The sequence below is a fragment of the Periophthalmus magnuspinnatus genome, chromosome 7, assembly GCF_009829125.3.
Source record: "Periophthalmus magnuspinnatus isolate fPerMag1 chromosome 7, fPerMag1.2.pri, whole genome shotgun sequence".
NCBI classification, from domain to species: Eukaryota; Metazoa; Chordata; class Actinopteri; order Gobiiformes; family Gobiidae; genus Periophthalmus; species Periophthalmus magnuspinnatus.
The window spans coordinates 11,947,872-11,973,158 of NC_047132.1; the positions used below are offsets into that span (position 1 = coordinate 11,947,872).

General features: G+C 40.8%; 2 protein-coding genes and 1 long non-coding RNA gene across 3 annotated transcripts; all 3 read left to right on the forward strand.

Moving 5' to 3' along the window:
• Positions 1-416: 416 nt before the first annotated feature.
• Positions 417-5,135, forward strand: LOC117373906 (uncharacterized). The gene is made up of 4 exons (XR_004541598.2): positions 417-475; positions 1,639-1,748; positions 4,243-4,364; positions 5,048-5,135. It is a non-coding gene; the product is annotated as an uncharacterized LOC117373906 (long non-coding RNA).
• An 839-nt stretch (positions 5,136-5,974) lies between these two features.
• Positions 5,975-14,858, forward strand: tafazzin (tafazzin, phospholipid-lysophospholipid transacylase). The gene is made up of 11 exons (XM_033969728.2): positions 5,975-6,022; positions 7,809-7,958; positions 8,191-8,319; positions 9,078-9,123; positions 10,522-10,607; positions 11,124-11,204; positions 11,719-11,760; positions 12,336-12,398; positions 12,656-12,708; positions 12,962-13,039; positions 13,504-14,858. Exons 2-11 carry the CDS (start codon positions 7,823-7,825, stop codon positions 13,603-13,605), a joined length of 816 nt encoding a protein of 271 aa, XP_033825619.1. The 5' UTR covers positions 5,975-6,022; positions 7,809-7,822; the 3' UTR covers positions 13,606-14,858.
• A 590-nt stretch (positions 14,859-15,448) lies between these two features.
• Positions 15,449-25,284, forward strand: atp6ap1a (ATPase H+ transporting accessory protein 1a). Its single transcript, XM_055223246.1, has 11 exons — positions 15,449-15,579; positions 16,752-16,878; positions 16,969-17,043; positions 18,221-18,414; positions 18,666-18,706; positions 18,822-18,907; positions 19,731-19,874; positions 20,038-20,195; positions 22,259-22,309; positions 22,947-23,184; positions 24,593-25,284. The coding sequence occupies exons 1-11, from the start codon at positions 15,449-15,451 to the stop codon at positions 24,800-24,802; spliced, it is 1,455 nt and encodes a 484-aa protein (XP_055079221.1). The 3' UTR covers positions 24,803-25,284.
• Positions 25,285-25,287: the final 3 nt, after the last annotated feature.

A 25,287-nucleotide genomic window follows, 5' to 3' on the forward strand; every position in this document is an offset into this window, starting at 1 on the left:
CTGTTTAGTCCGTGTTTTACTCCCATGTTAGTCCCTGTTTAGTCCATGTTTAGTCCCTGTTTATTCCCTGTTTAGTCCTGGTTAAGTCCCATTTTAGTCTCTGTTTAGTCCCTGGTTTAGGCCTGGTTTTGTGCTGGTTTAATCTTTTCAACTATAGCCTAGCATTTTAGTTCTCTACAGTTCATTCATTCTCTATAGTTCCTCATCTATTTTTTTATATATATATATATATATATATATATATATATATATATATATATATATATATATATATATATATATATATATATATATATATATATATATATATATATATATATATATATATATATATATATATATATATATAAAAGCTCTGTGTGATCTTTCTTTTGGTCTCTGAACATGTTGTGTTTGTTTCAGATGTGCCTTCGAATGGCCTGTATTTCCTCACTTATGAATACCTCAAGAACCTGCTGACTCCAGAGGGTCAAAGGTCAGTGACAGAAACAGACTTTAGTCCTCGGATTCATCATGTTTGCGTTTTTACAATGTGTCTGAGCTGAGCACTCCAAAGGTCCTCCTGGTGTTGAAACTTAGCAGTTCATTTAAAGGAGCACTATGTAACTTTTCTGGTGGAGCACTTGCTACCTGCTTGTTTTCTTGTCATCACTTTGCCTGAATGTTCCACAGTGTAGTATTAACGTTTTTCACAAAAATAGAAGCGTTTAAAGGGCCCATAGTACACTATATTCTGATCTATGTTCTAATGTTGTTTCCTTATCACAAACAGACCTGGAGTTGTGTTTTGTTTTATTCACACATGTTTAACACACAAACCCTGCATATTTAGGAGTTCTTCTCTCAAACTGAAAAACACTGTGTTCCACCTTGTGATGTCATGTGGTGAAACAGGAAGTGCTCCACTGTGTTTTAAAACTCCATACACCTTCACTAGAATTATTTGGAACATTTCAGCCCTGGAAATTGCAATCTCTACTGAACTAAAGGTAAAAGGTAGATGTTAACTTGAAAACTACCACTTCATGACATCACAAGGTGGATCAGAGTGTTTTGAGACAGACTAATAATAAAGTGTTACTCAAACAAATGTGAATAAAACAAAACACTCCAACTCCAGGTATGTTTTTGATGAGGTAACAACATTATAACTAAAAGCTCACAAAAGGTAATTCTACATAATATAGAACCTTTAATGCCATACTGTGGAACATTCTAAGCAAAGCAGGTGGCCGACACTTCATGAGAAAAGTTATATAGTACCCCTTTAAAGACACAATTTTTTCTCCATGTATTTGAGCAAAATTGTCTCGCCCCAGTGCAGATATATTATCCGCTGTGTATTGTCTGCATCTGATTATAAAATGTTTTATTATCAAAGAATCGGGAAGTGTGCAGTTTGCATGGTTAGCTGTATCGTCATGGAAACACTCCACTCTGGTCTCTGAAAGTTGTGAAAAGTACTTATAAGTGAATAATTAGGATGTTCTGAATGCATAAGGTAAATGAGGAATAACTGTGGGCCACTGCAAACTTTTTAAAATGAATTAGTTCTGTTTTTCATGTTCTGTTTCCAATAATCAAGTACAATCCCTTTAAACATTTTATTTAAAATATTGTTTTTAATGTTTATTTCAGTGTGTCTGAACTGAGCACTCCAAAGATCCTCTTGGCTGGGGGAGTGGCGGGAATCCTGAACTGGACCATTGCTCTACCTCCAGATGTGCTCAAGTCCAACTTCCAGACAGGTCCCTCCCGCCCTGTTCTACTGCTGCTACACATATAAACACACATACACTCTCACAATTGTTACCTTTCATAAACATGACCTATTGATACTTTGCAGTGACATCACACTGGGGGTGTGCTACATGTATCTCTATGGTGGGATGTTTAGCAGTTACCATGGAGAGAATGCACACATTAGCAAACTTTGTCAAAAAAGGTTTAAGATTGTCTGAAAACCTGAGACAAAACACAAAGTGGATTTAAAGAGCACATGTTCAGGAGCCTGTGGTCATTCCGAGCTCATGGTCGTGTTTAGGAGTTTGATTTTACACAAAAAGATGAGAGTGACTAACTGAAAACCTGTTGGCTGATGCTAGTTAGCTTGTGACTGTAATGTTATTTGAGAGGGACTTGTTTAACATCATACATCAGCTCATCTGTTGTAGTTCTTGCTAAGTCAGTTCTTTATGGTCAGATTGTGCTAAAATAAAGCTCCAATTAAAGTCTAACAGAGCTTCAGACAGAGCAGTGCTTACAGTTAGCATCACACCCCCAGGTAATGTTGATGACATCAGCTGCTGTCTCCAGATACAAGGCAAACATGTTCAAATCAAATATAGCTTTTACTGATACAACTGTAGAGCTGATTTATTCTTAATTACAAAAACATTGGACCGGGGCGTCTCTAGACCTGCAGCTGTACTGGGGCAATGGCCCCTTTCATTTATACCTACATTTTTCTCCAAAATCTGATGTAGTGCACCTCATTTAAGCAGGGGATTCTGGGGTCCCCCATTAGGACATTCTGCACAAAACAGATGTAATTTCCTATAATCTGGTGGATTTTAGATGAATAAATTCATGTAACAACCTAACTGAGAATTATCTCCCAAGAGACTTTTACCTGTTTTATTATTAGTGCAACTGACTTGCCCTCTCTGAGTGGGTGGAGAGTCCCTGCCTCAAGTGGAGGAGTTTAAGTATCTTGGGGGCTTGTTCATGAGTGAGAGAAGGATGAAGCATCTGATTGACAGGCGGATCAGTGCAGTGTCTGCAGTGATGCCGTTGCTGTATTGGACTGTGGTGAAGAAGGAGCTGAGTCCAAAAGGCAAAGCTCTCGATTTATTTCAATCTACGTTCCTGCCCTCACCTGTGGTCATGAGCTCTGGGTAACGATCGCAAGGACAAGATCACAGATACAAGCGGTCGAAATGAGTTTCCTCCGCAGGGTGGCTGGGTGCTCCCTTAGAGATAGAGTGAGGAGTTGAGTCACACAGGAGGAGCTCAGAGTAGAGCCGCTGCTCCTCCACATCGAGAGGAGTCAGCTGAGATGGCTCGAGCATCTGCTCAGGATGCCTCCGGGACACCTTCCTGGAGAGGTGTTCCAGGCACGTCCCACCGGGAGGAGGCCCTGAGGAAGACCCATGACACGCTGGAGGGACTATGTCTCTCGGGTGTCCTGGAAATGCCTTGGGATCCTCCCGGAAGAGATGGAGGAAGTGTGTGTTGTGAGGGAAGTCTGGGCCTCCCTGCTCAGGCTGCTGCCTCTGCGACCTGGTCCCGGATAAAGTGGAAGAAACTGGATGATTTGATGGATTATTAGTACAATTATAGGAACTCTTTTTAAACTTAACGCGTTTTAAACAAGTTGCTGATCATTTGTGATAAACTCCAGTGCCAGTGGTAATGGACACCCCAGCTATTGAATCCACACGGCTGATCTTAATTGTTCATGTATCAAACTACGCCGATATACTCTTTGTAGAAGATGTTTAAGTGTCCTGCACACACTGCCTGAAGCGCATCTGAACAGGCTTCAGAGAACTGTTTCACATGACCAGCTCAAATGCAACAGGACTCAGTTTAATAAAAGTCAATACTTCTACAAAAGAAAAGTATCAGAAGTATCTTTATGTGTCACCAGTCAAACACATGACTAATGAAAGCCACATGAATCATATGTTACTGAAGCTGATCAGTCAGTGTTCTATTGTTCATTCACACTACCTCCCTCTAATCTAAACTATCAGACTTTCCCTGGTGTTATTTTAAAAGATCCATGAGGCTAACCAGCTACATGCTAATTACTATCCATTAAAAAACAGGATTCGGCAAATTCTTTTTAATAACTTAACAGTTTACAAAGTTTTAGAAACAGATTTTAAATAAATGTATGGATTTTGAGGTCATTAGAAACCATAGAGCTGAATAACACTGAGCTTTCAAACTTTTAATATTCATTTTCAGAAAGTCTATGGAAAAATTTACTTCAGGGACCGGAGGGTGTTCAGTCACTCTTGAGGTCCATGGGGAGCAAAAGAGTCACTGTACACTTGCACCCCCTGTTGGTTTAAATTGGTACATTACAATTCACATCAGTGTTTATTCCTTTGCATCAAACATAATATGAAACGCAACAGTATTTCATATTTTCATCTTTACTTTAAACATGTCCATATTTAGACGCTTTCTCTAAATCTGAAAATGAATTCTTAATATTTCTGTTTCTTGCAGCGGCGGATGGGAAGTACAGTGGTCTGGTGGACGTGCTCAGGACTTTGCTGAAGGAGGAGGGGCCTAAAGCTCTGTATAAAGGCTTCAACGCTGTTTTCCTGAGGGCCTTTCCTGCCAACGCTGTGAGTTCTTAAGAGGGACTGAAGCAGGATTAGTTTATACCATAGACTGTATAAAGAATTGGACTAAGTGAGTGTGACGTCACCCACAGCGTTCCAGTCAAATTACGCTCATCGAGGCTAGAGCAGTTATAGTTTATTTGGAGCAGAGTTCCATATTTAGAATCCCGACCTTGAGTATCATAGCAACCAAAGAGCCAATCTGGAGCGAGGCGGTAATTCCCGCCTGCACAACTGTCTTAGCAGGAAGTGGGCGCTTGTCAATCAAACCTGTTGGTAACGCAGCGGGAGTGACCTCAGGGAAAGAAGGCGCCTGATTTGTCTGTTGTTAATGTTCATATCTTGATTTATGGACACAATAGCAAAATAAAAAACCCAGGATCATGTAGAGCAGGTTAATACGAACATTTTGAGACCAAAATAATGAGTCTGACAGCAGCATTTACAGAGAGAGGGGCCACAGTTTTCTAATGTAAAGTAAATTGGAGCCAGAGTCGATGGAGCCAGAAGTGCGCCCATGATCACTTTGTGTTTGGAATGTGGCGGCTAGCAGGTTAGCCATGTCCATTTATGTATATAGTCTATGGTTTATACATTATTACATTATTATTATTATTTTTACATACCTTTTCTTTATTTATTGTTACAAGAGAATACATTTTAAACAGGTTTCTGTCTTGTTTCAGGCCTGTTTTCTTGGATTTGAAGTGGCGTTAAAGGGTCTGAACTGGGCTGCTCCAAGCTGGTAGATGCCACTGTGTGTGCACTCAACACCAAAGACACAGACGTGCTTTTATCATGTTTTTATATTTGAACTATTACTTGTGAATTATGTTTGGTTTGTTGTGTTTTTATTTTTAAGTGAGCTGTTTCAAGACAACATTTGTAATTATTGTCTATAAAAAATTAATCACTTAAAAAACTCTGAGTTGTAATTCCATTTGTTATGTATGAACTAAACAAGGTCTAAGGTCCAAGACTAAACTAGTACTAAAGGACTAAGCCAGGACTAAGCTATGACTAACCCAGAGACTAAACCAATTAAAATCCAAGACTAACCCAGTATAAATCTGCAACTAAACCAGAACTAAACTAAAAATAAACCAAATACTAACCAAGTTTTACATATAGGACTGTGTTACAATAGCACACACATTTGGGACTAAATCTGGACTAGAGTAGGACTACACCAGAAGTAGAACAGGACCAAATTGAGACTACAACAGAACTAAAACGGGTCCAAACCAGGTCTAATCCAAGACTAAACCAAGGAGGTTGCAAGCCTAAAACAAGATGAAATCAGAAGAGTGAGGACAAAACAGTAATAACACTATAATTCCTAATAAATAAAAAATGGGTAATTGATGGGTTTCAGTTTCCTGTTTATAGGCGCCTTTTTAAGTACTTGTCATCATTCACAAGATGTAATATTTAGTTTTGAATTGTTAACTGCTATGGCAACGGTGCTACTTATTCATCACTCTGAAACCCATGTATACAGTTATGGACAAATCCAGATAAGTAATAACAAGCACTTATACATCTTCGAAAACAGCGCACACTGGTGGCCAAATAAGCGTTACTCCTAAGAACTACACAACCCATAATCCACTGCGTTTCCTGTTCCGGAAGTAGCGGCCGGGCTGCAGCAAGTGAATGAGGTAAATATCACTTCTCTTTTGTGTTTTTTAGACCGAAAATGACCTTAATATTTAACATAATTACACAGATCTGTCTATTTATGTCATTACGTACGTTTTATAGTTTTAATTAGTTTAATTGTTGTTTAATTTTACGCAACGTGGTTAGAAGAAAAGGGACAACGTTGCATTCACTGCTTTTTGACAGCATATTTACTCCTTCGCAGGTGATAAACTAGTCACTTCTGTTTAACTATATGATATTTTATGTTTGCATTATTTTTGTAAGCTGTAGAAAAAACACAAGATACCGTCTAACTAGCAAAAAACATTCCCGAAACAGGATAGAGAGCTAGCAGCATGCGCTTCCTCTGCATGTCCCTTTGACCTCCTGATCTGGTTTGAACTAACAACCCCCCAAGGTGTTTTGTAAAATTATATGTGCATGCATGTTAATTCCTATTTTAAAATGTTTTCTAAAATATTGTTAAGGGCTTATTTGCTTAACAATACAGTACAATAATGAGTAATGCATAAGTCATGGTGAATGTTTCCTTTCATTCAGCCAGGGGATATTTGATCTATTTGATTATAATTAATTTACTATTTAGATGTTTAAAGTAATCCTGTAGTGTGTTTTTGAAATGTTCTGCTAAAATAAAGAATGCCATCTAATAAGACAGCAGTGGTGGATGAAGTACACAATTTTGTTACTTGAGTGAAAGTACAGATACAGAGGTAAAAAGTTACTAAAGTAAAAGTAAAAGCATTACATACAAAAGCTACTTAAGTAAAGTTTTAAAGTACTTGTGTGAAATACTTGTACAGTACATTTTTAAACGAGTATGGTTCATTAGTTGTGTGTAAATGTCGTGATATTGATTCAAAATGAAATTTTGGTCACAGTAACAATATGAATCCATTTCTTAATTTTTCTTATGAATTTTGTGTATTTATTTTTGTTTGCTTAAAGCCGAAGCTTGAACTGAAAAACTTTAGTCAGGATGTTTCCACGAACATGGTAAAATTAATGCCTCAAATCTTATGAAAAGTACTTTTTACATTTTACATTTCAGTCTCAGTGTTGTAGAGTAGAAAGTACAGATACTTACTGTACTTGAGTAAAGTACAGATACCTAAAAATTCTACTTAAGTACAGTACTTTACTACTTGTACTTCGTCACCACTGTAACAGAGACACATAGTTCTCTCTCTTCAAACTCAACACTGCAGCTATTACATAACTATTATTATATTCAGAAATAGATCATACTAGCCAACGTGTTCATTTCTGGTAGGTTTCTAAATCACATTACATTATGTGGCATTTAATTTGAAGTATTCAGAGAAAATCTTGTTAATTGCTGGGCTTTGTTACATTACATCATCACCACAGACTGTAGATATATATTCTTTATACAGCTATGATCATCAGACCCTGTTTGTCAGGTTCAGTCTCCAGACTGGATGAGCCTTCAAATTTAAAGGTGCACTATGTAACTTTTCTATTGGAAGATTCACCTCCTGCTTGTTGCTATGGAGATGTTATTGCTTTGCCAGCAATGTACCACCATATGTCAATAAACATATCTAACTTTTATCAATTTGAAGTGTTTCATTGCTCAGTGGGGGTTGCCTGTCTCCACAAATCTGACCTGTAACTCAGACCCTTCAGAAAGGTTACACAGTGCACCTTTAAATGATCAGGTTCAAAACCCAGTTTCTGTTGGATTTTGTGCACTCTCAGTGTGCCTCTATTGTACTTTTTGTTATTTCTAACTCTCTCGGTCTCTGTATTGAAAAACAGGGGGCGCTGTGTGGATGCAGTCCCAGAGGAGGAGAGCTGTCATGCCGCTGGAGGTGAAATGGCCATTCCCGCAGTGCCCCCCACTGGCCTGGAGGGTCTCTGGCACTGTGGTGATGGGGATGGTGGGCTCCTACTCCTACCTCTGGACCAGTAAGTCAGTCTACTCAAATGTAGAGCTGGTTTTAAGTTTCTTTTTTTTGTTATCAGCAAATTTCTTGGTTTCCTATAATAAACAGTGTATTTTGATATTTATTTAGATTTATGTCACACAAATTTATTGTTTAGTGGGAAATAAAATGTTGTCCCTACTTGTAGGACTCATGTTCTTTCAGTGTTGTTGTTATTAATTATTTGTAATGTGTGTGTCCTGTGTGTTCTGCAGACTACATGAACCGTCTGACTGTCCATAACCAGGAGACTCTGATGGAGCTGGTGGACTCTCGACCCTCAGACACTCCCCTCATCACCTTGAGCAACCACCAGTCCTGCATGGACGACCCACATTTATGGGGTAAGACTGAGAGAGTGAGGAGAAAGGGGGAGGAGAGAGAGGGAGGAGAGAGGAACAACCACCAGTCCTATATGGATGACACACATTTATGGAGTAAGACTGACAAAGGGTAGGGAGGAAGAAGAGAGGGGGAGAAGAGAGAGGGACAGAGAGGGGGAAGAGAGAGGGGCAGAGAGGGAGAAGAGAGAGGGAGAAGAGAGAGGGAGAAGAGAGAGGGAGAGAAGAGAGAGGGAGAGAAGAGAGAGGGAGAGAAGAGAGAGGGAGAGAAGAGAGAGGGAGAGAAGAGAAAGGGAGAGAAGAGAGAGGGAGAGAAGAGAGAGGGAGAGAAGAGAGAGGGAGAGAAGAGAGGAGTAATTAACAGTCCTGAATGGATGACCCGCATTTATGAGGTAAGACTGAGAAAGAGGGAGGGAGAGAGGGGAGAGAGCGGAGCAACCAGCAGTCCTGCATGGACGACCAGCAGGTAAAACAGAGAGGGAGAGGGAGGGGAGAGAGTGCGAGAGAGAGAGAGAGTGGGTGAAGAGAGGGAGGAGAGAAGAGGAGATGATGAGAGAGGGAAAGAGGAGAAGAGTGGAGGTGAACAGAGGGAGAGGAGGCAGGGGAGATAGAGGGTAGTCCTGCATTGATCACTCAGATATGTGGGGTAAGGGAGAGGGAGAGGAGGGAAAAAAAGAGGGAAATTACGAGTGATCCATATTGCCTGATATAGCCCCTGTTTTAGCTAAATGTTCTTTATAACTGTTGTCTTCTCTCCAAAGGCATCCTCAGGCTCAAACAGTTGTGGAACTTCAAAAAGATGCGCTGGTGAGTAAGTTATATTATTATTACAAAGATAAACTAATGTTAAAATTATAATAGTAACTTAAAGCCCCAGTATGTAACTTTTTAGCCCAAAAGTAGACTAAATATTGAAATATCCAATTCACTTTCAATTGAAAAACTGTCACCCTCTCTCTGCAAGTGCTGCTGTCAGGCTTGTCATTTTGGTCTTAAAATGTTCGTATTAACCTACTTTACTGGCATTTTTATTTTGCTATTGTTTCAGTTCATATGTTAAATATAAACATTAATAGCAAACAAATCAGTCAAATCTTTTTTCCTTGAGGTCACTCCCACTAATGTTGGCAACAGGTTTGATTGACCTTGTTGTTAAGCGCCCGCCCCCTGCTAAACCAGCAGTGCGAGCAAGAAGGGGTCTTACCTTCAACAGCTTTGCTCCAGATTGGTTCTTTTGGTTGCTATGATACTCTACATTTGCCCCTATAACTGCTACATGGATGAGCTTCGTTTGACCCAACGCTATGGGAGACGTCCACTTCTTTATACAGTCTATGTGAAAAAACAAAGAAAAACATGCATTCTTACTGTGAGCAGGTTTCCATCTCCACAAACCTGACTTTAATTTGCGCTGCAGAGACTTTTCCTGCTTGCTTCCATGGAAATATTGTTCTTTTGACTGTAATATTCCACAGTATGGCAAAAAACATATCTTATGCAGAATGTTCCAGTGTGGTTTTAACTTTGTATTTCCATTGAATCATGCAGTAGACTGCCAGAAAGTTACATACTCTAGCTTTAGTCATAGTAAAATATAATAAACTGGTCTCAAATCTCTCCTCCACTTGGGGCAGAGACTCACCACCCACTCGTTGTGGTAAAGAAGGAGCTGAGCCGGAAGGCGAAGCTCTCGATTTACCGGTCAATCTACGTTCCTACCCTCACCTATGGTCATGAGCTCTGGGTAATGACCGAAAGGACAAGATCGCGGATACAAGCGGCTGAAATGGGCTTCCTCCGCAGAGTGGCCGGGCGCACCCTGAGGGATAGGGTGAGGAGCTCGGTCACACGGGAGGAGCTCGGAGTAGAGCTGCTGCTCCTACACGTTGAGAGGAACCAGCTGAGGTGGCTCGGGCATCTGCTCAGGATGCCTCCTGGACGCCTCCCTAGGGAGGTGTTCTGGGCATGTCCCACCGGGAAGAGGCCCCGGGGAAGACCCAGGACACGCTGGAGGGACTATGTCTCTCGGCTGGCCTGGGAACGCCTTGGGGTCCCACCGGAGGAGCTGGAGGACGTGTCCGGGGTGAGGGAAGTCTGGGAGTCCCTGCTTAGACTGCTGCCCCCGCGACCCGGCCCTGGATAAGCGGAAGAAAATGGATGGATGGATGGGTCTCAAATCCTTTTGCCTATTTCCTTGACTTTCAGGACCCCTACCGCTTCAGACATCTGCTTCACTAAAGAGCTGTACTCAAAGTTCTTCAGTCGTGGAAAGTGTGTCCCTGTTGTGAGAGGTAAAATTCTTTCCTTCATCTAACTAACTAACTAACTACATCGTCAGACCCAAAGCAAACAAAGGAAAACAAAGAGAACAACAAAGCTTGCCAGGATGCCAATAGATGTGTAAAACACCCATTAAGACTTGTGTGAATATGCCAAGTATGTCTCAGGCACAGTGCACACTTAGTGTAGCTCAATAGACCTAGCTTACAGAAACTGTAAACAATAGCTGTTTTTAGTTTCAGTGTGGTTAGCTCTTCCCTTCAGATGGATATGAGGCAGTGTCCAGTTGATAGATTTTACTTTTGGCTTTTACCTTAAGCTATAAAAGCCATAAGATTAATATGACGATCCCAAACAAATAATGAGAAAGTTCAACATTTGTGGGTCAGAACTTTGAGATTTCTTTCAAAAACGGTGAATCTCCATACAGTTATATAAGGTTAGACAGGCCCCGCCTCCATCTGAGATTATGAACATGAACTCTACCTATTTACAGTCCTAAGAACAACGCTGGTTTTCTACTTTAGGTGATGGTGTTTATCAAAAGGGCATGGATTTTGTCTTGGAAAAATTAAACAATGGAGAGTGGGTCCATATATTTCCTGAAGGTATGTGAAACTTTAAAGCTGCACTGTGTAACTTTTCTGGTGGAAACATCTGCTAATGACTTGTCTCTACGGAGATATTATTGCTTTGGAATGGTCGTCAGTAGGCCAACTTATCCGCGGTGAGTTCGGGCTTAGTTACACGTCAGATTTGTGGAGAATTGTCCCGCTTTTCTCCATGACTACGTTAGTGTTTTGCCTAGAATGTTACACAGTATGGCATTAAACATATTTACCTCCATAAACGCCAGGTTCCAGGTCAGATCTGTGGAGAAGTGACCACATTTACAGTAAGAATGCACAGTATTTTATTTTGAGACATAGAAGATTTGTAATGACATAAATGCAAGTTGAATAAGTTTAATGCTTTGCTTTGCTAATGCTAATACTTTGTAACACTTCAGTAACATCTCCATAGAGACAAGCAAGTGGCAAGCCCTCAACTGGAAAAGCTACACAGTGCACCTTTCACTACATATTTCCATTACTGTGTTATTAAAACACTGTCTTCTAACAGGGAAAGTTAACATGACTGAAGAATTCATACGGTTAAAATGGGGTAAGTGTTTACTTCGGTTATATTAGAGAGGGGGGGTTATGCAAAAGAGATTTTTTTGGAGCTGTGATGTCATGTTCTAATGTTGTTCGCTCATCAAAAACATGCCTGAAGAGGCTTTAGATGTCATCCATGCATGTTTGAGTAATCTAGTGATCTCTGCCCGGCTCTATTCAAACCCTCCGTACGGTTAGCAGTAAGATTCTGTACAAAGCTCCACCCACAAGTCTACGTCACCCATGCTCCCATACGACAGTTCTCCATAAATATACAAAACATGATACAAAACTGTACACAGCAACTTGACAAACCTGACTAACCTCATTAGTGGGATGCAGCTGATTGTGCTAAGTCACTTCCCCTTCTGAGCACTATCACAACACAGAGAGCAAAGAGAGGGAGATGAAAGTGAAATTTGTAAAATATGTTAATATGTTTTGGGTGAATATAGAATGTTCAAAATGATAAGAGCTAACATGGTGATCTAAATATGTTATGTGTTAGCAGTTAATACCACATAGAAATAAAAATTTAAATTACATGTTCATGTTGATTTTTATAATTGTTTTGTTTTGCAGGTGTTGGTCGACTCTTATCCGAGTGCTCCCTAAACCCCATAATATTACCTCTCTGGCACGTGGGTGAGTGACACTTTTGAGTGACCAAAAACTTTATATGACAGAAACATTTTACTGGCGACACGGTGTTTATATCCAATAACCAGGTAGAAAAACTAACTGAACTTATATATCTTAACTGTCATAAAAACAAAACAAAAAAACAGAGGGCGCTACTAGGCTTTACTCTCTGAAGCTGTGAGAAAAAACACAATTTGAAATACTAATCTAAACTTTCAAATAAATGAATTCATATGTTTTTTGTTTTTTTTCTCTTTTAGGTTTGAATGACGTTCTGCCAAATGAGACGCCCTATATTCCTCAGGCTGGAAAGGCAAGAAAATACACTTATATTTAATTTTTTGTTTATGTTTTTATTCACTTTACGCATTTTTTTAAAAGCACTATCACTCAGTTTGACTCCCAGGCATTTCTGTGTGGAGTTTGAATGTTCTCCCTGTGTCTGGGTGGGCTCCCAACCACTGCAGACATTAAAGGAATCATCCAACACAGAGGGCAAATTTTAAGCTTTGACGTGATCTGATGTGTTACTTTGTTGTCGTTATTCCTCATCTCTGTTCTTCCAGAGGATCACGGTTCTTGTGGGGAATCCGTTCAGTGTCAAAGACCTGGTGGAGTCCCTCAGAGCTGAAAACAAGTCACAGGTTTGTTGCTCTGTTACGCACAGTTTAATTTATTCTCAGTGCTACTAATGTGTATCTGGTATTTTAATAGCATTATTTACTGTCCCTAGTCATTTTGGGAAATTTTAGTGGAAACTAGATAAGTTTGCAGCTTTCTAGAAAAACCCTGCTGCCTTTAGTGGCATATGCAATTTCAGGTACTTAATGATATCACACAGGACTGCCCTGATTACAAACACCTGGCTGCAGAGGCGGAGATTGAAGTGTGGATACCTGTTAGACCAATCACACTGTCATTTATACGTCCAGACCCCGTCCCTTCTCCCCCCTCACTCTCCCCTTTATTCCGCCAGACCCCGGAGTTTAGGTGTTTAGTCCCACTTAAAATTTTTGGTTTGGTTTTTCTCAACTATGATAATGATATTAAATTGTATATATTTGGAGCCTTTCAAGAGTCTCGTTTGAATTTTTTTTTTTCTTTACAGTTGGAGATGAGGAAGACTTTGACAGACTTTATTCAAGCCGAGTTTCGGAGTTTGAAACCGCGAGCTGAAGTGCTTCACGGACAGACACAAACCAACTCCTGACTTCACAGAAAAACAAAAACTACATTTCAGAATCAACACTCAGGACGGACATTTTATAAGGTCGTGAAATTGTTCGTTTTTTGTTTATTACTGATCACAAGTGCTGGGACGACAGTGGTGCAGTGGGAGCAGCGTTCACCCACCTACCAGAAGCTCACCGGTTCAACCCTCGTCAGAACGCTTGCTGATTTTGTGTCCCTGAGCAAGACACTGCATCCTTTGAGTCCACTAAACAGTCATAGCATGGGGCTGGTTGTAATGGGAAGGGTATCCTCACTAAAAAAATTTTTAAACATGTAGCTGTAGCATCTAAAAAAACAAAAGTCCTACTTGAACCATTATCATAGAGATTAACAATTGAAAACAAATAAATGTATTGATTGAATGGTCAAAATTCCCCAAAATGGCGTCCGTAGTTAGAAAAAGCATGTGACTGAAACTACCAATTGTAAAGGTGCATTGTGTAACTTTTCTGGTAGGACTTTTTAAGGTATTTTAAGCAAAAAACTAAAAAAAACAAAACTTGTCTATCTTGCATTTATGTTTTTATTACATTACCATGAACATCCAGGCAAAGCAATTTTGTCTCCATGGAGACAAGCAGGTTGCGGACTATCACTAGAAAAGTTATGTAATGTATCTTTAAAGTGGAACTAAACACTAAATCACAACTGTGTATATGGTATTTTTTAATGGCCTTATGTACTGTTCCTAGTTTTTTTTAAATTACAAACTAAATCTAAGTTTATGCTGCCTCCTGTGGCCTCAGGAATTTACCATGTGACGTCACACAGGACTGCCCTGATTACAGCCAGGTGTTTGTGATAACAAACACTGGGCTGCAGGGGCGGAGTTTGAAGTGAGGATGAAGTGTGGATACCTGTTAAACCAATCACATTGTTCCTTATACTGCACCCTTCCTCCCCCCCCCACTCTCCCCTTTAGTCCTCCAGACTCCCCCGCCTCCTCCCTCTTCCCTTTCGTCCTCCTTTTAGGCAGATTTTAGGTGTTTAGTCCCACTTTAAATTAGTATATTTACTTGTACATTGTGTGTACAGACTGAGACTTCTGTTATTATGAAATGAAAAATGATTTGTAGATAATTTCTACATTGATTTATCCTAATGGTTGATATGAGACCTGAATATATGTGTGCAATAACCTTAATCATATCAGATACTGGATAATATTTTATGAAAATGTTTAAGGTTTTTGCCAAATTTCTTACATGATGCAAATGAATGCTGATTTTTAAACAAAATGATTTTTCGTATTTTTCTTGAAGTGACCTGTATCCTACAGACACATTAATTAATATTGTATTTTTTGCTAAGACCTCAATTGTTTAGCAAGGACTAAACTACTACTAAACCAAGACTAAACAGACTTGACCAGGACTAAATCAGGACTAAGCTAGTGCTAAACCAAGACCAAATTAGGACTAAACCAGGTTCAAATCAGGACTAAACTAGGAACCACCCAGGTCATTTAAGAGTCAGGTTTATGGAGGAACAAGCTCGTTCAGATTGTGTTATTCTACTATGTTTTGACTGTTTTTCAGTACAAAATATAATAATTTTAAAAATCCAAACTTTTAAAACCGGCTTTTATTTTAGTCTATTTTGGGGATAAAAGGTTACATATTGTGTCTTTAACCAGGAGTAAACCAATACTGGTATTTGACCTGGACTAAAGCAGTATTTTACCAGGTCTAAACCAGGTCTGAACTGGTCCTGATCCTGCTGGCCCCGCCTCTGTATCCTTTCCGCCTGTCTTTGATGTGGGCACGTGACGTAGGGACGCACGCCTCACGCACGCTCGTCTTCTTCATCCTCCGGTAAAGATGGCGGCCGCTCGGATCCCGCATCTCCGTCGCATCCCTCGAGCTTTCGTCCTTTCTCTCTCTTTATTGTACGTTTTATCGTCGTGCTACGGCGAGGAACAGGTCCCGCTCATCCTATGGACCAGCGAAGGGTGTGTATTTTTGTTTATTTTGTTTAATTTACTTAATATTATGACGCACAGTTGGATTGTGTCGTGCTGTAACGGGATTCAGTATTGGGCAATGCAAGGTTATTACATCGCCTTACGTAAAAAAGACGTACTCCATAAATCATGCGATATTTATTTCAATTGTTTACATTTTTATAAATGTATTGATAGGTTTGCCGTTGTGTTGCTGTGTGCCCTGAAATGTATATATCGGATGACAGCAGGTGCAGTGTCCTGTTTCAAATGCAGCTGCTGGCCACTAGGGGGAGAACTGTCAACTCCAGTGTTTCAGATGTTATGTGTCAGATGCCCTCCCATCCTCTTTCTATATCCCTGTTCTGTCAGATGCCACCCCACCCTCCTGTATCCCTGTGTGTCAGATGCCTTCACATCCTGCTCTCTCCGCGTGTGTCAGATGCCCTCCCATCTTCCTATATCCATGTGTGTTTGCTGCTCTCCCATTTTTCTATATTTCTGTGTGTGAGATACTCTCCCATGCTTCTTGTATATCCCTGTGTCAAATGCATTCCATCCTGCCCTATACCCATGTGCTGGCTGTTTATCTCTGTGTGTCAGATGCCCTCCCATCCAGATTCATTATTTGTGGAGTTTTATTTGAATTTTGAAAAATACAACAGGCCAATAACGGTGGAATGTGCCAAGGTCCCTCCTTCAGACTGTTAAGTAATCTGGAATTACCTGCAAACTTTTATAGAAAAAGTCCACAAACATTGAAACCTGGTCACTTGTATTTGAGTTAACTGGGCCCATCTTATTTCTACTGAAAGAATTTGTTATTTTATTTATTTATTTATTTTTTTTTGCCGAATTCAGATTCTAATTTTGCAGTTGGTCACAAATGTCCTAAAACGTGACTACAGATGTTTTGGTTTAGGTTCAAGTATCACATAAAAAGTGACTGAACTCTCAAATTAACCACAGAACTGTAGAAATATCACTTTATATCCTTTTTGGATTATCACACTGCAAGTTTCAGTTTTATCATAATTTTTATTATATCTTTTTGTAACTTACTTACAACATAGAGTTTTTATTATAAATGATGCTGAATATTTTCATTTTGCATACCTTAAAGTTGTAATATAGCTTCCAAATCATATGTCACTGAAATAATTGACTTTTTGTGTTAACAGAGCCGCCATGCCAAGCCAGAGTGCGCCATCTGCTGGACATATAGTGGAACAGCAGCAGTTGTCTTCATACTTGGAAAAAGCGCTGAATCTCGGGCCTAAAAATGTGGTACTTTTTCTACAGGACAAGGTACAGACTACAGTAATTAATGTTTGAGTGTGTATTTTCACTGTAATATTTCATTTATGTTTAATTAATGATCTTTGATTGTTTTTCCAGATGAGCATTGAAGACTTCACCATGTATGGAGGAGCTTTTGGAAACAAACAGGACAATGTTTTTCCAAATCTAGAGGTGAGTCTTGATTTCCAGTTTCAGTTTTGGTGTTTTTTCTGAGAGCAGGTGGTGTCTTTTTCTCAAATGGAACTGCAGCCAGATTTCTGTATCATTATGGTATTTTATTTTAACTGTGAAAAAGAAAATGATTTCCCTGATCATTTCTATTAGATCCTTTATTTATACTAGTCCAACCGCACAACAAAATCGTTTATTAAACACTGAAGGGATGTAAGAGGGCGGGAGGGCATCTGACTTACAGAAATGTAGGAGCTAAAACCTCCTTGTCAGTGCTGTGTGGTCTCTGAAGCAGGGTTGGACCTCATCACCACTTGGATGGGAGACAGCTTTGAGTCAGCAGTGGGGCAGCAGTGCCTGTTGTTGTGTCATTTGGCAAGACACTTCACCCACATTGTCTAGCACAGATTGGCAGCCTCGCTTCTGTCTGGCTCAGGGCAGCTGTCACTACTATAGTGTCCTTCCACCACAGAGTATAGAGGGAATAATGCACAAAATTGTAAAGTAACTTTGAGCGTTTGGTGTTATCTTTGCATTATTATTATTAGCAAAATGGGAGGGCATCTGACACATGGAGATCTAAGAGGATTTTATGTAATTTGTGTTACTATTGTTTATATGATTGTTGTCGGATGAATGTAGCACTGATATTAAAAAAGTATATATATATAATCTGTGAAAACGTTTGTATGTTTGACTTTTGAAGAATTTACCTCACAAATTAGTCTAGTGTTTGTTCTATGGTTGTCCAAATATTGAAACTCAGGTACTAATTAGTAGTAGAACTAGTATCGAAACTAAATACTCATTTGAGCAGGTATTGATACTAAAAAGTCCCATTCACAGGGCAGAAATTATCCTTTCTAGAATATCTTTAAAATGATCTTGAGCTGTATCAGAACAAGTATAAGACACATAGACTAGTATACACTCATGGACCACCTACCTGGACACTGAGGGATTACATAGATATAAGGCCACATGGGAATAGAAAACAAAGTACTACCATTTAATGCTGAAAATCACATTGTGTTGTCTAAACAAAGACTGTTTTTTATTATCATTGTGGTATCGGAATTGGTATCGAGTATCAGGTCTATTCCTTAATACTGAAATCGAGTTTGAAGTTTTAGTATCGTGACAGCACTAGTTTGTTCTCCTGTGTGGTCCATTGCAGAGTGCTCTTCGCTCCTCCTCGTCTTCGCTGGTGCTGCCCGCCGTCTCGTGGCCGGCCTCAAATGCAGTGATCGCTCAAATTCAGGATCATCTAGAAACATCTCCTCTTTACATGGATCCCGAAACTCTGAGCCAGCTGAGACTCAATGCCTCCTCCCCCGCTCTGCTCGTCTTCAGACTTCCCTACGGCAACGGGTATCCTCTGCTCCATCTGACCCTCTCCTCCACATCCTCTGCTCCATCTGACCCTCTCCTCCACATCCTCTGCTCCATCTGACCCTCTCCTCCACATCCTCTGCTCCATCTGACCCTCTCCTCCACATCCTCTGCTCCATCTGACCCTCTCCTCCACATCCTCTGCTCCATCTGACCCTCTGCATCCTCTGACCCTCTTCTCTGCATCCTCACCTCCTCTGACCCTAATTATTGTGTTGGTTGCTTTTCAGAGCTGATCTGATGTCTGCAAAAGAAATCCTCAGTGAAAATGGTCAGTAAGTCTTACGAATATTTCTATCCCTGTGTGTCAGATGCCCTCCCTTCCTCCCATATCCCCGTGTGCCAGATGCAGAAGATAGTAAAGTTGGGTTTTTTGTGTTTTTCAGATGAGGTAATAGGTCAGGTGATGAGCATCATGAAGACTCAGGCTGTCCCATACACAGCTATCTACACAGCTCTGAGGCCCTCAAAGGTAACAGTAAGGTCTCTATGGTAACCATCCCAATATGTGACACCAGCCTGAAACAGTAAAACTGTCAGATTCCTCAGATGGAGTTTCCTGTGTAACAGTCAGACCTGGTTTATGGTTAATATCTCTATAATTACTGTGCCTATCCACATGAAGCAAAAACTGGCACAAAGTTCAGCGTCTTCTGTCAGTTTAAATAAATAAAAGTAAAATCTTCATTTCCAATATCCTCAGATAGTATAGCCATTATTCCATCCCAAATACGTGATTGTTGTCAGTTGGTGGGCAGTGCTCAGTTACATTTTTAAAGAAATTGTACTTTTCAGAGTACTTTTCCAGCATCATACTTTAACTTCTATTTGATTAATGTTTTTATTGAAATAACAGCACTGTTATTTGAGTAGAAGCTGTGGTTCCTCTTCCCTCTGTGAGTGAGTCTAAAGTGACTTGAGCTTTATGTAACAATATGAAATGATTCGAACATTTGTGTTTCTTGCAGCTCTTTCAGATATGATTTAGTTTGGCTAATTTTTGTGTCTGTATGATGTTTTGAAATTATAAATCATGTTATGTCCTGACAATTATTCTTTCCTTGAACAGTACTTTTTCCAAATACTTTTTTTTCCTTTTGAATCATTTCTTGAACAACTACTTTGCACTTCTACTTGATTAATATTATTTTGAGGTAAAATTACTCTACCAACCTGGTTTACACAGTTCAAAGTGCCTGAACATGTCATACTGTTCTATTTATGCGCTCCTTTAGGCTTTTGATTTGTTTTTATAATATTCGGTAATGATGATAATGTGTGTCTGTGTCCTTTAGGGGGCGTCGGCGGTCTCATGGGAGGCAGGTGTGGGCGGAGGGCGATCCCTGCTTCAGGCCAAAGACAGATACAGAGAGCGAGAGAGGGAGAGGCAGCGCAAAGTGAAGGAGCGCCCCGGGGTCTACGCGCCTGTCGAGTTTAAGGTACAACGTGGATTTAAGCAGTACTGTTTAAACCCATTTTTGAGTTTTCAGAGTGGGTAAAAAAACCTCAGACAGAGAGGTGCCCTCAGTTCATCACACCCACAGGGAATGTTGATGTCATCAGCTGCGAAGTATTAATTCTGTCCCTGTGGTGTGTGTCCAGGAGGGGGAGAGCACGTGTCTGCTGCTGTGGGCCAAGTCTCTGTCGGTCAGTATACTGCGCAGTGGACGATGGGAGGAGTATGACCTGACCTCATCCACGTTTGGCGAAGGAGTGACCCCTAAAGTCCATGGATCCAGTTGTGACAAGACCAGAGCCAGGTACTCACTGTCTGTATGGGTTAAACCTGGTTCAGTCCAAGTTTAGTCCTTGTTTAGTTTAAGCTTAGACCCACTTTAGTCCTGCTTTAGACCTGGTTTAGTCTTAGTTTAGTCCTGGTTTACTCGAGGCTTAATCCCGGTTTAGTCCCGCTTGAGTCCTGGTTTAGACCTGGTTTAGTCTTTAGTCTTTTTAGTTCTGGTTTAGTCCTTGTTTACTACTGGTTTAGTTCTGGTTTAGACCTGATTTAGTCCTTGTGTAGTCTTTTTTTAGTCCTGGTTTAGACCTGGTTTAGTCCTGGGTTAGTCCTTGAATTGGCTGATATTCACAGTAAATGCAGAAACATAATTTTTATCTGTCTATACAGTGAGGCAAATAAGTATTTGAACACCCTGTGATTTTGCAAGTTCTCCCACTTAGAAATCATGGAGGGGTCTGAAATTTTCATCTTAGGTGCATGTCCACTGTGAGAGACATAATCTAAAAAAAAACCTGGAAATCACATTGTATGATTTGTTAAATAATTTATTTGTATGTTACTGCTGCAAGTAAGTATTTGAACACCTGTCCATCAGCTACAAATCTGACCCTCAAAAACCTCTTAGTCCACCTTTAAAAAGTCCACCTCCACTCCACTTATTATCCTAAATTAGAAGCTCCTGTTTGAGGTCGTTAGCTGCATAAAGACACCTGTCCACCCCATACAATCAATAAGACTCCAACTACTAACATGGCCAAGACCAAAGAACTGTCAAAATGCACAAGAGACAAAATTGTAGACCTCCACAAGGCTGGAAAGGGCTACGGGGCAATTGCCAAGCAGCTTGGTGAAAAAAGATCCACTGTTGGAGCAATTATTAGAAAATGGAAGGAGCTAAACATGACTGTCAGTCTCCCTCGGACTGGGGCTCCATGCAAGATCTCACCTCGCGGAGTCTCAATGATCCTAAGAAAGGTGAGGAATCAACCCGGAACTACACAGGAGGAACTGGTCAATGACCTGAAAAGAGCTGGGACCACCGTTTCCAAGGTTATTGTTAGTAATACACTAAGACGTCATGGTTTAAAATCATGCATGGCACGGAAGGTTCCTCTGCTTAAACCAGCACATGTCCAGGCCCATCTTGAGTTTGCCAATGATCATTTGGATGGTCCAGAGGAGTCATGGGAGAAAGTCATGTGGTCAGATGAAACCAAAATATAACTTTTTGGTCTTAATTCCACTTGCCGTGTTTGGAGGAAGAAGAATGATGAGTACCATCTAAAGAACACTATCCCTACTGTGAAGCATGGGGGTGGAAACATCATGCTTTGGGTGTGTTTTTCTGCACATGGGACAGGACGTCTGCACTGTATTAAGAAGAGGATGACCGGGGCCATATATTGCGAGATTTTGGGAAACAACCTCCTTCCCTCAGTCAGAGCATTGAAGATGGGTCGTGGCTGGGTCTTCCAACATGACAATGACCCAAAGCACACAGTCTGGATAACCAAGGAGTGGCTCCGTAAGAAGCATATCAAGGTTCTGGAGTGGCCTAGCCAGTCTCCAGACCTAAACCCAATAGAAAATCTTTGGAGGGAGCTCAAACTCTGTGTTTCTCAGCGACAGCCCACAAACTTGACTGATCTAGAGAAGATCTGTGTGGAGTAGTGAGCCAAAATCCCTTCTGCAGTGTGTGCAAACCTGGTGAAAAACTACAGGAAACGTTTGACCTGTTATTGCAAACAAAGGCTAATGTACCAAATATTAACATTGATTCTCTCAGGTGTTCAAATATTTGCAGCAGTAACATACAAATAAATTATTTAACAAATCATACAATGTGATTTCCAATTTTTTTTTTTTAGATTATGTCTCTCACAGTGGACATGCACCTAAGACGAAAATTTCAGACACCTCCATGATTTCTAAGTGAGAGAACTTGAAAAATCACAGGGTGTTCAAATACTTATTTGCCTCACTGTATATCTATATATATATATATATATATATATATATATATATCTCCATCCATACATACATACATATATATAAGTTTAATAAAAATCACTTTGTCTTTTTCAGGCTGGTCCTCAACTATGAAAACGTCCTGGGCCATCGTAGCTTCAAGTTAATGTGAGTCTTGTTTATGTAACAGTGAATATACAGATACATACAAACTTGTATAACCTAACCTCTCATTCACTACCAGCAGTGGACGAAGTACTCAGTTTTGTTATTTAAGTAAAAGTACAGATACCAGAGCAGAAAAATATTCAAGTAAAAATATCACTTGAAAAAATCTATTTAAATAAAAGACTTGAGTTGAATTTTTCTCCCACAAATGAATGCTGTTGTTTTGTCCTCGGGCAAGACACTTAACCCACCTCACCCACAGTGTCTGTGTAAGGTGTATGTGTGTGCCGATTTTTATTTTTGTTTCATAATCAGGATCAACATTGTGTTAAACCAACGCTCTGCTTCACTCAATCGTGATGTGTCCTGTCGCTGTCTGCTGTTGTTTTTCCTCTTGCTATGCATTGTGGTCTATATTGGCCAGTCTAGTGACCACCGATGCCCACTACTTTTCAAGATGCATTGTGGGAAATTTTGCACTACTTTTTCACTTACTGGACATTCAGACACTACTAAAAATGGCCTGACCCCTAAATAGTGCGCCTTGTAGGGAATAGTGTGGACATTTGGACATAGCCATACACTTAAATAGAGAAATACAAACCTAAATCTCTGTGTGTTTGTTTGTTTGTTTCAGTTTTGGTATGAGCCAGCGCCACTACAAAGTGTCTGCTCGCCGTTGGTTCACTCTGGACTTTGTCGAGCTGGAGTATGACGGGACCAAAGCCACTTTTAACGGCTCTAGAAGCATCTATGCTCCGGCTGAGTACTCTTATCGCTGTGAGTCTGTGACCAACTACCTATGGCCCCTGCTCATCCCCCGCTCCAACAAGGACCCCGCCAACCAGTGGAGGGTCAACTTCCAAGACTTCCAGGTAGGGAGGTTAAGATCAATAGGGTAATCAATAATTTGGATTATTAAAGGGCCCATATTACACTGTTTTCTGATCTATGTTATAATGTTGTTTCCTCGTCACAAACAGACCTGGAGTTGTGTTTTGATTCGTTCACACATGTTTAACACAAACCTTGCGTATTTAGGCTGATTTCGGATTGCAAACTGAAAACACACTGTTCCACCTTGTGATGTTATGTGGTAATACAGGAAGTGCTCCACTGTGTTTTTAAACTCCATACACCTTCACTAGAATCATTTGGATGATTTCAGCCTTGGAATTTCCCATCTGTAGTGAACAAAAGGTAAAAGGAGTTGTTCACTTGAACTACCGCTTCATGACATCATAAGGTGGAACAAAGCATTTTTCCACAAGCTCTCAAGAGTCATGTTTGTGTCATATAGGACCTTTTAAAATGCATTTCCATTTAATCTATTGGTGGTTTTCAGATTCAAGGATGTTATGATATCATTGTCCCAGATGGAAGCAAGAGACAGTTTTCCCTATTGATTACATTGTACTTTACCACTGTCAGTTTCTGTTCTGTGCATAAAGAACGGGCACAGGGATTGTTTTGTAGATCTTTAGTGTCGGTTACAGCAATACAGTCAGATTAAAGGCAGTACACGGGGAGATTGTACCATGGTCTGGCAGAGTCCCTGGCAGAGTCCCTGGCAGAGTCCCTGGCAGAGTCCCTGGCAGAGTCCCTGGCAGAGTCCCTGGCAGAGTCCCTGGCAGAGTCCCTGGCAGAGTCCCTGGCAGAGTCCCTGGCAGAGTCCCTGGCAGAGTCCCTGGCAGAGTCCCTGGCAGAGTCCCTGGCAGAGTCCCTGGCAGAGTCCCTGGCAGAGTCCCTGGCAGAGTCCCTGGCAGAGTCCCTGGCAGAGTCCCTGGCAGAAACTCACTGGGGGGCTGAAAATGAGCCGTGACAGGGATAGTGATAAGGAAGTCTACCTCTTATGAATAACACATAATCACATTTTAGAATCTGAAATCCACCAGTGGCCTTAAACCCCATTCACACATGCAGTCTGACCTGGGAATTTACCTGCATTTTGCCAGAACAGAGTCATGTATGAACAAACCCAGAATTGATCTCTCTGCATTTTTCATTCTGCAATTTTACTGGAAATATGCAGGGAGGGCGTGTGTGTGTCTGTGTGTGAGAAAAAATCCAGAAAATTGCCAGAACCATTGCTTGGTTTTCTGGCTACCAAACGTGGTTCCCCGTTTACACCACATGGTTACATTCTTGTCATTGAATTTAAATGATGGGTCACAGCTGAGTGTTCTGGCATTTTGTACCCGGCAATTTACTGGGGTCTATGTGTGAATGGGGCTTTACTGGACTATCACACATGACTTCTGACCTCTCCTGTTGTTTGTGCAGATCCAGGGTTTTAACGTGTCGCGGGGGCAGTTCTCTTATGCCAGTGACTGTGCCGGTTTCTTCTCTCCTGGGATCTGGATGGGCCTGATGACCAGTCTCCTCATGGTCCTAGTGCTCACCTATGGTTTACACATGATCCTGCAGCTGAGGACCATGGACCGCTTCGACGATCCCAAGGGGCCGGCCATATCTGTGCCCCAGAATGAGTGAAAACGCCTGGCATATCCATCCCTATATCTGTGCCCCAGAATGAGTGACATGCCCAGGATATTTAACCCTATCTCTGTGCCCCAGAACAAATTAAATTCCCTTAACGAATGAGATGTCCAGTAGTGAAATGCTCTGCTACATCTGTGCACCAAAAGGAATGAAATGCCCCAACCCAGAGTGAATGAAAACACCTGGGAGTGAACCACCTACCCTCTGTGTGCCCTAGAACGAATGAAACGACCAGCCCCAAACACCCCAGAACGAGTGAGACACCCAGAACAAATGACACACCCGACATATCTAACTCTAACCCCAAAGGCCCTATGATATCTCTGCCCCAAAATGAGCGAGATGCCAGGGAGAGAACCACCTACCATCTGTGTGCTCCAGAATGAATGAAACGCCCATCGTCTGTGTGCCTGTGACTGAATGGACCCTGTCTGCTCCCAGATTCTGCTTAAGTGGATTCACATGGTTTTCACACC

What these genes read in the sequence shown, in the direction of transcription:
- tafazzin (XM_033969728.2), top strand. Translation starts at nt 7,823, where the DNA reads ATGCAGTCCCAGAGGAGGAGAGCTGTCATGCCGCTGGAGGTGAAATGG. An exon ending in AACTTCAAAAAGATGCGCTG is followed by an intron (nt 9,124 to 10,521) that starts GTGAGTAAGTTA and finishes CTTGACTTTCAG; the next exon opens with GACCCCTACCGCTTCAGACA. An exon ending in ATTACCTCTCTGGCACGTGG is followed by an intron (nt 12,399 to 12,655) that starts GTGAGTGACACT and finishes TTTCTCTTTTAG; the next exon opens with GTTTGAATGACGTTCTGCCA.
- atp6ap1a (XM_055223246.1), top strand. Translation starts at nt 15,449, where the DNA reads ATGGCGGCCGCTCGGATCCCGCATCTCCGTCGCATCCCTCGAGCTTTC. An exon ending in TGTGACAAGACCAGAGCCAG is followed by an intron (nt 20,196 to 22,258) that starts GTACTCACTGTC and finishes TGTCTTTTTCAG; the next exon opens with GCTGGTCCTCAACTATGAAA. An exon ending in CATCGTAGCTTCAAGTTAAT is followed by an intron (nt 22,310 to 22,946) that starts GTGAGTCTTGTT and finishes TGTTTGTTTCAG; the next exon opens with TTTTGGTATGAGCCAGCGCC.